Source organism: Melospiza georgiana, chromosome 9 (assembly GCF_028018845.1).
Source record: "Melospiza georgiana isolate bMelGeo1 chromosome 9, bMelGeo1.pri, whole genome shotgun sequence".
NCBI lineage: Eukaryota > Metazoa > Chordata > Aves > Passeriformes > Passerellidae > Melospiza > Melospiza georgiana.
In genome coordinates this window covers 22,690,377-22,707,904 of record NC_080438.1, presented here as the reverse complement: position 1 = coordinate 22,707,904, position 17,528 = coordinate 22,690,377, and the positions used below count along the sequence as shown (strand labels likewise).

Below are 17,528 nucleotides of genomic sequence, written 5' to 3'. Positions count from 1 at the left end.
AAAAAAAAAAAAAACAACATGCTACAACTAGAGAATACAGTTATAAGTTATATATATAAGCAGTTTATATATATATATATATATACAGTTATATATATAAGCAAAATAAAAAATACAGGTAAGAAAGTCCCACAGAGCCAGCAAGAAGTGCTGGGCAAAGCTTTGACTGAGACTAACCCATTGTTCTTTATAGAATTAAGCATCCTTTTGTTCAGCAAAGTTCAAGATCCCTATCCCAGCCCTGCCAGGCTGCCTGCACAGCACAGGACTGCAGCCACAGAGTACAGCTCCCCATCAACACCCCCAAGCTCCAGGGAAATGGTGAGAAACAAAGGATTTTACAAATGAACAGAGGAGAATTTGTAAGTCTGGGACCTTGACACAATCTAGGCAAAATTTCTCATCATCTGGATGTAGTGAGGTCTCCTGTTTGAGAATCACAGAATATTCTGAGTTGGAAGGGACCCACAAGGATCATCAAGTCCAACTCTTAAGTGAATGGCCCACATGGTGATTTAACCCACAACCTTGGTGTTATCACCACCATGCTCTGAGCAGATGAACTCATCCCAGGGTCAAGAAGGTCAAATTTTAGACATTTGTGTAATTAATAAAAATACTCATAGTTACATAAGGATTTTTTACAGGAAGGTTGTAAACAGGTATGCTTCAAGGCACAAACTAAACATTGACTTAGGAGGATTATGAAGAACTTTCTTTCTAGCAGGCTTTTTCCATTAAAGTATACTATACCATATATTATTCCAGTGCATCTTCTCTGGAAACTACTACTATTAGCCTGTTCTAGGGACAGACTAATGAAGTAAACCAGCAGACATATGAATGGCAATTGCTAGATCTAGATATAGCAAAATTCCAGTCATTAATGGATATGATTTGCTTTCCAATAATTGTTTTCCTTCTTTGTATACCATGAAGGACATGTATCCTTGTTTGCAGTGATGCAGTATGTCAAAGTGACAGCTTTGCACTGCTCTAACCTTGTTCTAGGTATCATATTTACATCTGATAAGGGAATAGAAGATAAAAATATGAAAATATGATAATATGTAGTAGAAGATAAAAATTATGGTTGTGAAGTATCAGGAGAGCTTAGTGCAATAGCTAAGTTAACAGCACTTCTTAGCTACAAGAGCTCATCAAACACATTAGAGCTTTAAACAGAGGAAGAGACCAGTGAATGTGCTGCTCTCTGTCAGTTTGGGCTTGACTGTACAGCAATTGCTGCAGTAGGGCTGCTACCCCTGTGTGTGACCAGAGGACAAAATACATCTCCACAAAAAAATACCTGTATTTGTGTGTATTTCTGAAAGGTCCAAAAAGAGAAGCACGTTAGGAAGGGGGAGAGATTGGCCAGCAGGAGTAGATTCAGATCCTGATTTGTTGTCACCCTCTCTTTAGCACCCAAACAAAGAGGAGATTTAAGAAGGGCCAAGGGGAGGATTACACATGGTTCTACTGTCACTTACAGAAACGCCTCCCAAACAGAGGATGACAAATACAAAACAGCAGCCCTGGAAATCCAACAGGTGTGCTGGGAAGGCTGGCACTGGGTACTTTGAGAGACTTGAGGTGTCTGTGTTGAAAGAGAGCAGTCAAAGAGGGCCTTAGATAACTGAGGAAGGATTTGGAAGCAAAAACAAGTCTTGTTTTATACAACAGAGAGCAGAGCCATTTGAGGGGTGCAGGGAGAGAGAGAGATGACAATGTAAACAAAGGCACTGGGCAAAAACCCACCTGTTTCATGAGTGTTGTGGTCAATTTTCTAGCCACAGAATCATCACAGGACAATGAGTCAAGCTCTCTAGGACTAATATGGCATGTATGGGAGTCATTCAGCAGAGACAACGTGTCCTCCTTAACATTCATCCCTGCAGTGATGCCAACAGGAAAAGCTCAGCAGTGATTCATCTGGTGGTTTCCAGTCACTGCCTTCTAATATGTTGACCAGTATGATCTCACTGTTACCTTGTGCTTGCATTATTTGTTTTCTCTATAGACCTGTCAGCTCTTCATTTTCATTACAAGGTGTTCAACATAACAATTAAAAAAAAAAAAAAAAAACAGGACAGAATGTCAACACAGTGGGGCACAGAGGCTGGCAGTTCTGACTGAGGTTCTCCAGTCCTACCCTCAGTGTGATTCCACCCTTTTCAGCAACAAAACTTTTCTTCAGCTGTGCTATAAACTGAAACTGATTCACACAGAAACACTGGAGGCAAGGGAAGCACTAGATTTCTTTTTGCTGTATCACTTTCCCCAATGGAGGGAAAGGGGCAGTACAGGACCAAGGCACAGAGAGGACTGTGGGATGTGACCACCCAGAGTCCAGTAATGGCACCAAGTATTTAAAACACTACATCAAAACTGTAGGCAGGGACATCTAGGCATTATCTCCATTCAAATAATGATTACCCATAATGCAAGTGTAATTTTTTAAAATATATTGCTATTCCCCTAAGAGGAAATTCATCACTCATAAGTGATTTCTACATAAGTGATGTAGAAAAATCAGTTAAATATTAATGGTCTAAATTCAAAGCATGATTGCAGCTGGTTATTTCTGGAGTATAGGTCAAATTGGACACAGATTTTCTTTGTCACTTGTGAAAGTCCCCTTCACACCAGTCAGGAGCCACCCAAACCCTTCTTTGTAGAAAAACTAACAGTAGTTGTTAGTGGTTCAAGGAACCCCACAGTAACAGACAAGCAGAATGTGAAAGGCAAATGAAAGACTAGGGCAAAGGAAGAGCATTCTGTTATGCTTTCAAGAGGTGCTTTCAACTCAGTAATAAGCTGAAATAAGTAGGTTTTTGTCCCCTTTAATTTTGAAATGCCTAACATGGGGCTTAAAATGACATTTTTACAATTCTAATTTTGTTGGTTTGGGTTGTGATTCCTTTTAAAACCTACCATTCATTAAAATATCTGCTTTTTTACCCACCACTGACTCACACTCTTCATTATATAAAATTACTGGTGCTTTTGTCATTCCTGTGCCCTGTTGGAGAACTAGCTCAGCAACATTTGTGTACTCAAATAAAACAAATAAGCCTTACTTTGTTCTGTGATGTATTCCTTACACCAAGAAAAAAAGAATAGGAGAAATCCTATCAGTGAACTGTAACAAATCACACCTCAGATTCAGTAGCATTAAGATTTGACCTCAGCTGTTTTTCTCCAGAGTCAGAAGTGCCAGACTGAGTCCATCTGGAGTGTCTCCCCTGGCATTCAGCTTGACTTGTGACATGATACATTCAACCAGGACCTGTGAAGACAAACTCTCAGTTCTAAAGTCTGACATAATGGAAACCCAGGTTATGTACTTCAGTGATCATCAAATAATAACACGTTCTTGATACAACTTTAAATGCAGTTTTGCATTTAAAGGAGCGTCACTAAATTAGATAACAACCTGTCCTCCTAATTACATTTTTTGTTACAGTTAACAAGAAAAACACTTCCAACCTCTGAGCATGCAGACTCACGCTGAGACATGAGGAACAAACAGATTAATTTCATTAGCAGACATTGCCATGTCTAATAAAGCTGTAACAGGCCAACTGCTCTAATTTACACTCCTGAAACTCAGTCTCCCTCCAGTCACACTGTTGTTACACTTTCAGGGTGCCAAGAAGGGAAATGGATCTGGCAATTGTCACTGGTTGGAAGTACAAACAATTTTTCCCTTAACTGCATCGGCTTTGCAGAGTTACCAAGAATATAAAAGCATGAAGGTTCGCTGCAATCATTTAAGAGATCTGACTCACAAAGCAGGGATCACTCTGTTGAGTTACAAGATGTCAGTTCACATAGTTACTAAACTGAGTGCCAGAAGCTGGGGAAATTAGAAACTATATTTTTTAAACATTTTTTTCCCTAATTTTGTGCCCATGGCTTGTGCCAGGAGGAAATTGCTCAGGTAGATAACTCTTGAGACCTAAGAGTCTAATGTGTGAGACCTAAGCAGAGTTTGTGGGTTTGGAATAGATGCATGGGTTGCTAACACCATTGGCCTCTATCAATTAAATCATCAGATGAGGATAATTTATTGTTGTGGGGCCTGAATTGTTTTCTGTGGCAATACCTCAACATCACCCATGCTTTCCCTCTAGCTTCTGAAGAGATGAATAGAAGCTACAGGGTGCTGATATTAAAGTTAAAATGAAACAGCAGTAGGAATTTTTAAAGTACAAGCATCACCAAGGGCTGGAAAGTGAGTTAAATTTTAACAAATTAAGATAAATGACCCCTTCAAGTCTGTGAAGAGGTAAGAAAATTCCTTTAACAAATTTCCCAGTATAAGACATCAGACAAAGCAATTGGTAGAGAATACTTTTAGAAAAAAAACAAGATTCACTTCTCAGGAGATGATGTATAGCCAACATCACTAAAAGCTCCTTACCCTGAGCCTGCTTACATGTACTGCTAACCAAAAGCCAAGTCTGGGAAATCACAAACATATGACAATTTCCCTTCCTGCTGCTAGAAACTCTGCCTAATCTCCCAGCAAGCAGTCCCATTTGGCTCATACTCAAAGCCTGAGAGCGATCCCAGTTTCCTATAGCTTAATATAATTTGTATGCCAATTCAGTGAGCAGAGGCATTACAAGAACCTCCTGGCATGCTGACACCTCACCAGTGTCCATGAACTTTTCACAATCCAAGCAGGAAGGAGCAGAGCATGGACTGTTTCTGTGTTTTTCACCAGGCTGGCCAGCCTGTCCACTCCTCACAGGGCTGAAAGTCAATGTTCATATTTTACTTTGGTCTTTATTTGTATGACTACACAGATCTGAGTGCTGAGCAGCACACACCAATCCTTTACTTTGCAAAGCAGCAAGGAGCCCCATGAATTTCAGCCAACACCAGATCAAGCCACATGAGGTGAAAGCATGGGTAATAAGCCATTAGATTGACTTCATTTTCTCCTGTAGTTACTTTATGCCTTTTTAAACTTGCCTTAATTAAATTCATTCTCTAAATTTGCCTTAATTAAATTCATTCTGGAACATGAAAATTGCTCAGTTTCCACTCATCTGGAAAAGGCTCTTTTTAGGCCAGCAAGGCTCACCTTGAGGCATTTACTAGAGCCAGCTAGAGCCAGAATTGGAATCAGTGCTTACAGCTTGTAGAGATTGTTTTATTATCATGCATGTGCCTTTGCACACTGAGAATCATACCACACTTCTACTGTGCCAAGGTCTGTATTTTCCAAAAAGAAAAGATTAGTAGATAATGGCCTCAGAGAATTATCTGACAAATCAGTGTTCTATTTAAAACACAGAACCAACAGATGCTGCATTCCTCATGCATATAAATAATTGCAAGGTACTGAGGGGTGCTGCTCTTTACAGTACAGCAAGACAACCTGTGAAAATTAGTGCAACCATTTATCATCACCACCAATGGTTTATGTTTAGATGCAAATGCTCTTTGCAGAAAGAAGGTTTCCCAATGAAATCCCATCAGGAGCTACTGTCAGTGGTACAATCAACCATTTCTTGTAGTGCTTGTGAGCCTGGTTGTAAGGTACATATGAGACAGGTAAAGGGCAACCAGGGTGAACAGCAGCAGGTTTGGAAGGGATCTTATAAAGAGAGAGCAAAGAACTGGAAATCAGGAAACATGGACTATCTTCCAGGGCAGGTAGCAAAATTACTGTGTAACAAGGCAAGCCATTAATCAGAATTAAATCAGTCAGGCTGAAATAAGAAGCATTTAATATCTTGAATTCACTGAAGCCTGAATTTGTGGTGAGAGCTCCATGAAACTGTTGTAGAAATTAATTTAATGATTAATAATACAAGGAATCATGGAAAAATCAGGCAGGACGGGTTAATGGCATTTGAAATATAGGAGAGCCATTGTTTTTCTAATTCTAACCTGTGTTTGTACTTTCCTCTTTATCATGTCGACGTTTGCAAGCAATAAAAGGGCATTATGTGCTGGTCATTGCATCTGCTTTTGAGATAAATTTGTGTTAGCATTCCAAAGGGTCAAGGAACTCTTCCAGGGCAAACAAATTCTGGAGCACTGATGCCAGCTGGTGTGTATATAAAGTGGAAAATGGGAAAAGCAATTTACAGTGTTCCTGTTCCAGGGAGAAGTATCACCCAGAAGGAAAGCAAAAGAGGTGAGAAATTACTGCAAAACTGAAGAGATAGTTTTCTTCTTCTGTATAAATCGTTCTTTATATCTGAAAAGTCTAGGTACATAGAAGAACTGCAGTGCTTATTCAGATAAAATTATTCCAAAAAGTTAACAGGAATATTTAACTAAAGAATGAAGGATTAAATTAATAATATGTACAAAGAATAATGCATTGATTTATGTAAAAAGTTCTAGATTTATCTTTATAGGTGACTAATGTACAACTTGTCTTTAGAGAAATTTTATTCATAAAGACAAAACATTTTTGTCTTGCATTTTTGACCAAACTCTACAAAAGAGGCAGAAAACAACGGATCATATTCTTAAATATAAATTAGCATATCTCCAACAAGGTGAGTATTCTATGTAATTTATCCAGCTCAGGTGGTGAACACTACTATCTCACTTGCAGCTGTATTTAATGTGTAATTTCCAAGTGTGCAAAAAACTCTTCAGGTTTTAGAACTTATCAATATTTTCTTTGAATCTAGTGAAACATACAAATGTCTCTTGGAAGGTTTGAAAAATAATTCAGCTGAGTGGAATAAATTTAAAATAATTTTCTTAAATACTGAAAATTTTGATATGTTTTCATACATAGCCTGAATTATTGATGACTTTTATCACCACCAAACCTCAGAAATATGTAACAAAAGGCTGTGTTCAGTTATAAACACATAGGAAGAGAGAATGTGTCTTAGTATTTCTGTGTGCATCTTTGCTGAGCATTTTTATTTGATCATATATGTAGCATTTTAAATGCAGTCCTTCCTTTTAATGTTATGGGTTCTCCTAGAAATAAAAGATGTAAACAAAGACTTCTCTCCGTACAGGAAAAAAGAGCTGAAGAACAATGCTGAGGTTTGCTATCACCCTCCTTGCTGTCATAACATCATCCACCTGCCAAAAACATGGATGTCTGGAGGGAGACACCCACAAACTGAAGCCAGGTCCTGAGCCAAAGATGCAAGAGTGCACTCTGTACTCTAAATGTAAGAGTGGTTTAATTTTTTCCAAATATGGTCAAGAAGTACAGCATTGTACACACTAATTGTTCTGGCATTTCCCCTAATTTCTCAAAAATATATAAGATGCAGTATACCTTGTATTTGAAAAGCCTCCTTCATTGGCATTTTGCTGCATGCTAACCTAGAGTAAGATTCTGGGTCTTAACGAAGTCAGCTGTAAAACTCTCATTGACTTCATTTATTTTCTTTTCAAAATTCTGATGCAGTTTGCCTCTCTTGTAGTTCCAACTGCTTAAAAATGTTTACAGCAAAGATTATTTTGGTTTATTGCAATTTAGTATAAGAATTAATTGTAGCAGACACCAAATGGGAAAATTTGAAATCAAAATTCTATTGTAAGCAAAGTACAGTATTTATTAAAATTCTTCAACTCTTTTTTTTCATGTTTGGTAGTTTTCAAAATTACTATCCCTGGGGATGTGGCATCTGGCAGAACACTGGTAAAATTCTTGGGACTGTCTGGACACAACTTGACAAAGCACTGTTTATGTCAGTCTGCCTCACCTGGAATTTACACTGCCACTTTCACAACCAAAATTATTAGAGTTTGAGTACATCTTCTAGTTACTACTCAGAGACTTTATGGTTCAAACCAGACTCATCTTACATTTTGTGTCTTCCAAATACAGTGTTAAAAAGGAACACTTCTTAATGCAAGATCTTTGTTTTACTCCCAACAGTTTCCTGTTGCTATGCAGACTTCACAGAGCAATTGGCTCGTTCCCCGGTAATTAAAGTAGGCGACAGCTACTGGAACAGATGTGGGCAGCTCAGTAAATCGTAAGTCAGCTTTGATGTTTGCTGTGTCCTGCTTCCCCTGATCTGGGCTGGAGCAGCCACCAGCTGCTGATGGACATTAGGATACCCTAAAGATCATGTCACCCAGCCTAGCTCCCATCCCATCACCATTTCTCTATACCTGACCAGCCTCTGACTCTTCTCCTCTCACACAAGCCCACAAATCCCCAAGCCTACACAATTTCTGCCATTCTTTCAAGACAGGGTTATGTTTTTACAAATTTGGTTTCAGTAGAGAACCAAATCTTGCAATGCAAACCAGCCATAAACCCAGTAGGTGACAACCACCCTGCAAGTCTGTAGCTCTCCAACCATCACCCACCAGTGAGAGTGATCTGTAATGAATAGAGACCAGGCTTCTTCCTTTGTTTAGAAAGCACATCAACTAGATTGCTAAATCTCACCAAAAAAAAAAGCACAGGAGTCCAGAAAGGAAAAGGCTGAAAATTTTGAATAAAAATTCTTGCAGTCTTGTGGGTTTTGTAACCATGAAAAATGTCTCCTTAATTAACATTTTTAGTACCCCGTTAGATGTTAAAGCTGTGAAACATGGCAAGTTATAGAAATAAAGGGATGAAAGTACAAAACAATTAAGCAAAAACAGATGTGAAAAAGTAACAGCTCTTGCCTGCCCCTCCCAGGAGAGCATCACAGTATGTGATTTTAAGTAAATTCAGCTGGGCTGTGGGAAAAATCTAAAGATTAGTGAAACCATGAGGCTACAGCACAGACAAAGCTTTATACTATAGTTTTAAACTACATTTTATTATCGCCTGGAATCGTTGTTTCCAGGAAAAGTCAAGGCCTCAAAAGTTTACAGAAAGCTTACACAAATAGGGCTGAAATATGCATGGAAACATTTGTGCTGTAGCTGGCTGTGGTAATTGCACAGTCAGAGCCTGTGCACAATGCCAGAGGAATGAGTTTCAAACTTAGGCATTAACAGGGCCAAAGGATGCTTTTCTGTGTTTTTCTCCTAATCCGTAGTATTGCATCCACATCAAAGCAGGCCTAGAAAACTGAGGCTGTAGCCTTGATGCTCAGAAACAGGCTTATTTGTGGCTTTTCTCATCCACCACAGCTGTGAAGATTTCACAAAGAAAATTGAGTGCTTTTACCGGTGTTCTCCAGATGCTGCTTACTGGACCCATCCCAATGACACTGCTGCTATCCAGGCTGTTCCATTGTGTCAAAGCTTTTGTGATGACTGGTAGGTTCAGCTTTTTAATCAAAGTATTTTTATTTCGTTTTAATATGCCCGTGATTCAGTGGTGTTAAATCACCTTTTTTCTTGCTCTGCTTCTGAATTTCTTGTTTGTTGTCTCTGCTTTTCTTCTGCTAAGCTACTGCCCCCAAAATAATAATGACACAGGCTGTGAATGCAGGATGGGGACACTAAGATGAGTTTAGTGACTTGGGGACAGCACTGCCCTGCTCTGGGGGAGGATGCAGTGCAGTGGAATCGTGACAGAGGAGCTCCTGCCACACTGACAGGCACTGGCAGCAGCAAGGGCCTGCCCACCCTTTGGAAAGTCCATGTCTGTGAAATATCATTTATGCAATGAGCATTTTCAGTGTGAATACTTGATCATTACATGATACATTTGTTTTGCATGTGTAAAATGCACTACAAAATCAGGAAAGACATCAACTCATGTGGGATTTCAACAAATTATTGTTACAAATTAGTGTCATTCCTTAATTTTTCACCCTTGACCTTATCCCTTCTATCATCACACTCTCTAAAATCTCTTCTAAAAGCCTGAATATCAGAGACAATTGCAGCCAACTAATGCTAAAATTATTAATAGCAAAGAGCAGCATAATAGCATTGAATTTTGTTTCCTAAAACACAGCATCAGAGAATCACATTATGTTTTGAGTGCAAGGCACATGGTAGGGCAACCCAGCACCTATCTGTCCTTAGTATTGGGGTAGGAGAATTATATCCATGTAGGGTACTGAGATTTTTCCACTGGTAATTATCCAGCATATATCTCTCCCTCCCTCTCTCTCCTTTGCCTCCCTGTTTTGAGATGTTGGATCTTAAAAACATCACCATGGGACACATAAACTCAGTCAGCACCTTATGAATGTTGTGCCCAGTCACTGGAGGAACTTGTCTGGATGTGTGTGTGAAGCACAAACACCCCATGCTCTGTTCACACTATAAGATTATAAGCGCTAGCTTTCCATGAAAGTAATGGACTGTGAATGGTCTGGATCCCTTAGGCCACTCTGAAAATCATGGAAAACCATTACAGTACTCTAAAAATGTTATAAAAGAGCTTTTCTTAAAAGTACAGAAAATACAGAACACAGTTTACACAAGTTGAATATTATTGACATGTGGATCCATTTCCATTCCCTCCAAGGGCAAAATCATGTATGCAGTGCAGAATTTTGGTAGAATTTGTCTTCAAATATGTCTCCATTGCTTTGTGCCAGTGAAGGAAACAAGAAGCATAGCTTGGATTTGTAATGGAAATGAGTTTGAAAGGCTGATGTATTTCTTACCTTTCCTGGAGGTTTCTCTAGGAATGAATTTTATTTCTGTGTCAGGAAACTACATGTGCCTCAGGAACAGATTTGTCATGTGCAGTCTTCCTTGCTAATTTTTTTGTAATCTTCTAAACCGAATCCAGATTATTGACCTCCTTGAATATAAAGACTGAGACCTTGAATTTCCCTCAGTGCTCTGAATCTTAAAGTTCAGAACCAATTACCAAATATTGCATTTGGGTGTTAAAGCACTGGCATTGCCTGTGAGTTCTAGAAGAGATCTAATAGGCAAAATGATAGAATACTGTTATCTAAAACAAATGTGTCCCCAAATAAACAGCATGAAAAGTCTTTACTAAACTGTTATACCAAGTGAAAGTGTAAAGATAGAAGAAAATGTGTGCTGTAAGTTTAGTTTGCATCTATTAACTAGTTTAAGCCAGCTTTATTGTATACGAGGTTTATACCAAAGTGTAAATCATTGCAGGTCAATTGTAGATCATGCAGGTCAATATTACATTGCAAAATCCTCAATTTTGTTCCCTGGGCACTTCCAGAGCCTGCAGGTAAACAGTACTTTTAACTTTTGGGGTGTAAACAGTACTTTTAACTTTTAACAGTGGGGTGACTGAGAGCTGCTGCCCAGGATAACTGATTCCTTTCCAGTAGAGTCTCCTGGCAGAGAGAGGATCTGCTCTAAACAAGTCCTGAGCAATGATCTATGGCTCCTGTTGGCGTCACAGATGCCTGGCCTGAATCAAAAATGTACTGATGGCCCATTACCCTGCATGCTGCTCTGTGTGCCTGCCTAATGCCAGTGTCAAACCCATTCCCTCACCCTGCTTAAGGCCTCAGGCTAGAAAAGAGCCTGGACAGAATTCCCACTCTTTCTGGTGATTTAAAGTAACATTTTTTCATGTTCTATTCACTGGAGCCCTTTAGCATGCTGTAGCCCTGCTGGTGATGTGACCTAGTTTCTCTACATACTGTGAGTGTGCCTGCTGCATACTGTATGTCTTTGTGGCCAGAAATGTGCAGAGTTTTCTGAATGAGCAGTGACTTAATTTAAAAGAAATCCATCTGAGTAGCTTGGGGCCTTCCTTTTCTTTCTATTGTTTTAGGATTCCTTGCTCTTACTAGTCCTTAAACTATTGCTTTTGAAAGAGCCCAATGTACAAGTCACTTTCTCATTCACCTGTAGAAGGGCCCTGTGTCCTATAAAAGAGAAAGAGCTAATTAGAAAAAATACAGTGGAAAAGGCTTTAAAATAAAAATATTCTGCTATTAGTTCCCTAATACATAGGGAACTAATATGGTCAGGGAGGGTCTTTTAAGTATTAATGTTTCTCACATTTAGTTAAGGTTTGAATAAACAACTTAGCAGTTTCTGGAATGTAGAAATTAGACTTTTCACAAACCATGACTTTTCAGAAACTTGATTTCATAATTACTTCCATTGGGATAAAGAAAAACTCATAACAATGGAATTATGCCTTGTCACTTGCTTATAGAACAAAGCACAGTCAGGTAATAATCGTGATTAGGAAACATTTCACCTTGACAAGTCAATAAATAATGGTGAATAAAAATATAAACACTTTTATTCATATATTTAATTCATGTTCCTGAGGAAACCAGATGCATACCATGCATATTAATTTCTCATATTTTAGCCTCTATTTCCAGCAGAGCCCCAACCTCTGACAGCAGATTCAGGGGTGAACCCATTGAGAGTACATGTCTTCTGACCCAGAGCTGTTTACTTCAGGCCCTGGTTACCTTCCATGTGTTATTGCTCTTTCTCCCTCCAAAAAGCCCAGAAAACCAGTGTGAAGATACTGCAGATATGCATCTTCTGACCTTTCTGCATTTGCAAATCTACTGCAATGTCCAGTTCTCGTGACCACATGACAACCCACATATTTCATTTAGAAATGTAAGGCTGCAGCCCTCGTGATATCAAAACAGTTTTGAAACATGACCCTGAAGATTAAAATGACAAACAGAAAAACTATCCAAAGGCACTAATTATGAACACCATGCTAAACATGAACTTCCTGTAAGCTGTGCCTCATTATTTTGGCACTTTTAGTTACTGGTATGAATAGTCCTACAAGCCAATGAGAATAAATTTAAGAAGATGTTAACTGATTTGCAGAAAGTAAAGTCCTTAAGAAAGGTAAGAGCCAAAAAGTACAGCATAAAAGAGAAGTGGAAGGGAGGAAATGATGTAGGATAATGGTAAGTCATGAGATCTCTCATCACATTGACCACCCAGAATTTATTTCAGGCCATTTATAGGTTTTTTTCTACATTACCACTTACAAATTAAAAATAACTTAAAATTCAAAATTTTAGACCTATGCTTTAGAGGACTCTCATCTTTCTTTTTTTTTTTAACTTCTTTGAAAATGTCATTCTGAGGCTGACAGCCTATTAGCTTATATTATTTTGGTTTTTGTGGAATTTCCTTATTTCAGTGCACATTCCTCATAGCAACTCCCCTGCCTGGCAAACATCATTCTTCTTGTCCCATATTAATTCATAAATACAAACTTTCCCCACATCTCCTTCAAGTGACAGTTCACTCTTAGCACACCTATGCTCTGTTATGATACTGAACAGCAGCATTCATGAAACTCCCTCTCTCCCTCTCAGGATTTCCTCCACTCAGAAACATCAGATAAACAAGCAGAAAACACCCACAACACAAACCCTTTGCTAAGTCTGTCAGTACAAAAGGTAGTGAGTGAACTGTTTAGCTTTCACGGGAATTTAGGTTTTCCTGGGCAGCTCAGAGTTTATGAACATGTCAAGCTAAGATAATGTGCACATTGCTTGAAGATCTGTTGCTAAGCTGCACTGTAATCACACCATGTTACTAACAAAGCCCCTGGACATCTCTTGGAGTTGAATCTCAGTCCAAAGAAAAATGTGAGAGAAGTAACTTTGTCTTCCACACTAATCTCCAGGTATGAAGCCTGCAAAGATGATTCCATATGTGTTCGTAACTGGCTGACAGACTGGGAGTGGGATAAAAATGGAGAAAACCACTGTAAGGATAAATGTATTCCATACCATGAGGTAAGAAAACCTGATCAACTGAAGCAGAAACTATGGCATTAGGAGTTCTGGGGTCTTTTCCCTGAATATATGGGAGTAAAATGCAATCTGCGAATTATTTTTACTTCAGCAGTTTCAAGCCATTCCTACATCAGACTTTTCAAGCACACAATTTTTCAAACATTCATTTTTATGTACAGCACTTACTGTAGGTAGATACATTTAATTAATCACTGTTCATTCCAATTGGGAAACAAAGTCCAAGAAACACAGATATTTTAACCCAGTGGGATTTAGAAAGTAAAAGATAAATGAACTTTGTTCATACAGAAACACTCAGATGCAATTCATAATTCATTCCTTACACAATATGGAGCTCTACATTTCTGTCTTTTTAAATTGGAATGTGAATTCCCCAACCAAAGAGGAATTTTTGAAGTTTTTTTGCCTATTTGGTATCTTTGCCCTATTCTCTATTTCACCTTGTCCTTCTCCATCCCATCTTTCTGAGAATGTTTAATGGTTGGGATAACTGATATTATGAGCAAAAGTGTATAAAATGAGAACTGACATGACTTACAGGAGTAAGGCTGCCTGGAACCTTGTCTACAGACTTTTCCAGAGTCAGGTAGGACTTTTCTAGTGACTCAAGTAAGTTTAGCATCAGAGCAATATAATACAGTTCAAAAGTGTATTTGAATCTTTTTAACAGTTGAACTTCACTGAGTCCATGAAAAACTGCCCAAATTGAAGAAATAAACAAAATTTAGGTGAAGTGCTTAGGGACTGGTAGTAAGGCTTGCAGATTCATTATTTTGAATTCAATTCAAGTGCATGTACTTCCAGAAGTCAGTTCAGAAACTGATATAAGTGGAAAACACAGTCCAGTTCATGCTGGATTGCTATCTGCCTTGCAAAAGTGACACTAATCAGCAGACTCAGGAAGGTGGCCAAAAACAAATGGGCTGTGGAAACTTACAGCTTAGTTTCCCAGATGTGCTAAATCATCAGTAGTTCCAGATGAAGTGAAAAACAAAATTATAACCTCCATAAATAATCTGCAGTCTCTGTTCAAGTTGTCCCCGTTTCAGAGATAGTTTTTAACCTTGAGTTCACTTGCACTTATTTCTTAAAGAAAATATACCATCTGCAAATTCCAAGGTCTTATCACTTGAAGCCAGGCACAGCTATTCCTCAACTAAATGGAACCACACCCTAAACTACCCATGTTTTTCACCACAAGTAGGCTATGGTAAGTAATCACAAGGATGAAATTTCTGCAGAGAAACTAAAAAACATACATTTCCCATATGAAGATTACATGATGTACAAACACTAGACTGCCTTGGTTTGGACTCAACTCATGGAAGGGCTCTCACACATCAGAGCACTGTAGACAGTTCCTTTTTTCACACAGAGGAGCAATCAGCAGCCCTACATGTGATGTATGCAAGTGGTTCTAAGGCCCATTTGGGACAACTGCTGAATAAAGAACAAATGCTGAATATTAGGATGTGCAACTGACCATGGCCAGTTTTAGCCTTGTCATTATTCTCCCAGCTGGGTGCTCCCCAAGCAGTGTTAATGCACAGGCTAGGACATTTTCCAAGAAGTGAAAGAGTCAGAATCCTTTGCAGAAACTTAGGAATATGTTGGGGAAACAGACTATGTGCACCATGTATTTGCTGCAGCATTCTGATTATCCTGTGATCTTTAAGCAGAATTAGGAGGAAGGTAAAAATAAAATTATCAATTTAGCAAGTAGAAAAGTACAAACACACTACAGAACCTGTGGGACACAAGTATAGGGTGTATAGAGGTCTCTTCCATAAAGAACTAAACAAACCCATGTGACAGGCTTTAATACTTTCTGGGATGATTTGCTAAAAGCAGGTAGAAATTCAGAACTGCACAGGAGCTGGAAGGAAATATCTAATGCTACTTAAAATCACAGGAATAGTAGGAAAGAAAGAGCTAAGATCTGCCTGCCCTGAGAACACAAGGAAAGAACTAGATGGAAGAGGTTTCCTTTTCTGACCCTGCTCCCAGTGCATCATCCAACCTCCATACTCCTTCTCCAGCACCTGCAGCATCCATGGCCCAAGCCCTGGCTAGAGATGGTATTGGCTGAGAAGCTGGTTTACAGACTACTATTGGGGCTATTTGAAATGGACTTTGTATTATTCATAAAGGATAGTTTTTAAAGGCAAAAGACAACATAATTTTTTGCACATGGGGACACTGAGAAGAAGTTGCTAATTTATTCAGATAAACTCAAGCTGAGCAGGCAGAACATTGTCACAATGAGAGCTCAGCAAACAAGCAGTATCTTTGTTGTGTGGTTGACAGGTCCTATGACACAGGACTTACAAAATGCAATAGTAGCAAGAACAGAACAGTTTCACTTGATAAGGGTACAAGAAGCTGCAATTCGCAGTTTCTTGAGCCAGAAAGGCCATTGTCCCACTGGAAAAAGCACCTTGGAAGCTTGACAAAAACTTACTTTCTTCAAGCAGTTGTTAAATTATGTCTCTTTTCTTTGCCTGCAAGGTCCTGCCCGGCCATGAAGTACATTGCAGCAGGCACAATGAGATCCCTCGGAGCTGTGACTCCACTGGGCTCTCTCTGGCCTGTAAATAAAAAGATTCCTGTATTCAAAGCACTATCTGGCACTTTGAGCACTACTCAGATTTCAAGGCATGTCAGAGTGTCCTGACATGCTACAAGTTGTAAAAGCTCTCACACACAGCTTTAACTGTCAGCCCCAGAGAGCTGCTGGGCTGTCAGCCCCAGGGTGCAAACAAAGGGCAGCTGTTGATCCCTGCATTTTGTGTAACCACTTGCTCTCAAAACAGGCAAATTACTTTTGCCAGTTGTGGGACTGGGTAACATTTTCAGACATCTCTGAAGAGATGAAGCATAGCACACAACAGGCCAGTCAATTACTCCAGACAGTGTTTTTATATCCTGGTACAAATTTTTAAAAAGTGATAAATGTTGATCAATTTGATACAAACTGCTGTTCATTCAATTTCTTTAAATATAATGAGGCATTTCTTATTTGACACACAGATGTATGCAAATGGGACTGACATGTGCCAGAGTATGTGGGGGGAGTCATTCAAGGTGAGTGAATCCTCCTGCCTCTGCTTGCAAATGAACAAGAAGGACTCGATTGCCATCAAGTACATCCTCTCCAAAAGCTCAGAGGAAAGCTCCAGCAGCAGCAGCAGCAGCAGTGAGGAGCATGCCTGCCAAAATAAACTCCTGAAGTTCGAGAAACTGAAGCAAAAGGAAGGTGAACAGAGCAGATAAATGCTGTTGGATGTATGTCAGCACAAGAGAAGTCGTGGTGGAGGCTGGGCTTGGGGCATCATGCCAGCCTGCTTTATCCCTTCCTTTCTAGAACATAATAAATCAATGCTGGTTCTACTAATCTTTCTCTGATGTTTTTGCATCTGCATCACAAAGCTCCAGACAGGCTAGCACAGGTGTAATCTTGTGACTTGAACTGAACAGCTACAAGCCTGAAGGAAACATCCAGGGACTGACTTTCAAAGAGAAGAGGCACAGGCAGCCCCTGCTGACTTAAGGTGGAACAGTGAGAACCAGAGACCTCTGGAAGGTCATGCCTGCCAGAATGCACCAAATCTTCAACCCAAACACCTCATTAGCACAGGCACACAGCACTCCTGCCACGAGTTACTCTGTGCCTGGGTCTGCTCAGATAAAGAAGAAATCTTCAGGCAGAAATAGGTCAGGGAGCCTGGCTACTGACCACTGAAAATGTATTTATTTTGAATCTTGAAAACAGGGATTTATAGTGTACTACATAAATCCCTGGATCCAAATATTGTCAGTACACAGCATACACAGTCTGTTGCACAGGACTTTTACCTTCAGAAAAGGCAGTGGAAAAGTCTCCTACAATAGTGAAATTATTCCCACTGAATTATTCCAAGC

At 39.3% G+C, this 17,528-nt stretch overlaps 1 protein-coding gene across 1 annotated transcript; it reads left to right on the top strand.

The window, feature by feature from the left end:
* Positions 1–7,012: 7,012 nt before the first annotated feature.
* LOC131087088 (riboflavin-binding protein-like) lies at positions 7,013–16,994 on the top strand. The gene is made up of 5 exons (XM_058030482.1): positions 7,013–7,166; positions 7,883–7,982; positions 9,082–9,210; positions 13,475–13,586; positions 16,638–16,994. The coding sequence occupies exons 1-5, from the start codon at positions 7,028–7,030 to the stop codon at positions 16,878–16,880; spliced, it is 723 nt and encodes a 240-aa protein (XP_057886465.1). The 5' UTR covers positions 7,013–7,027; the 3' UTR covers positions 16,881–16,994.
* The last annotated feature ends 534 nt before the right edge of the window (positions 16,995–17,528 follow it).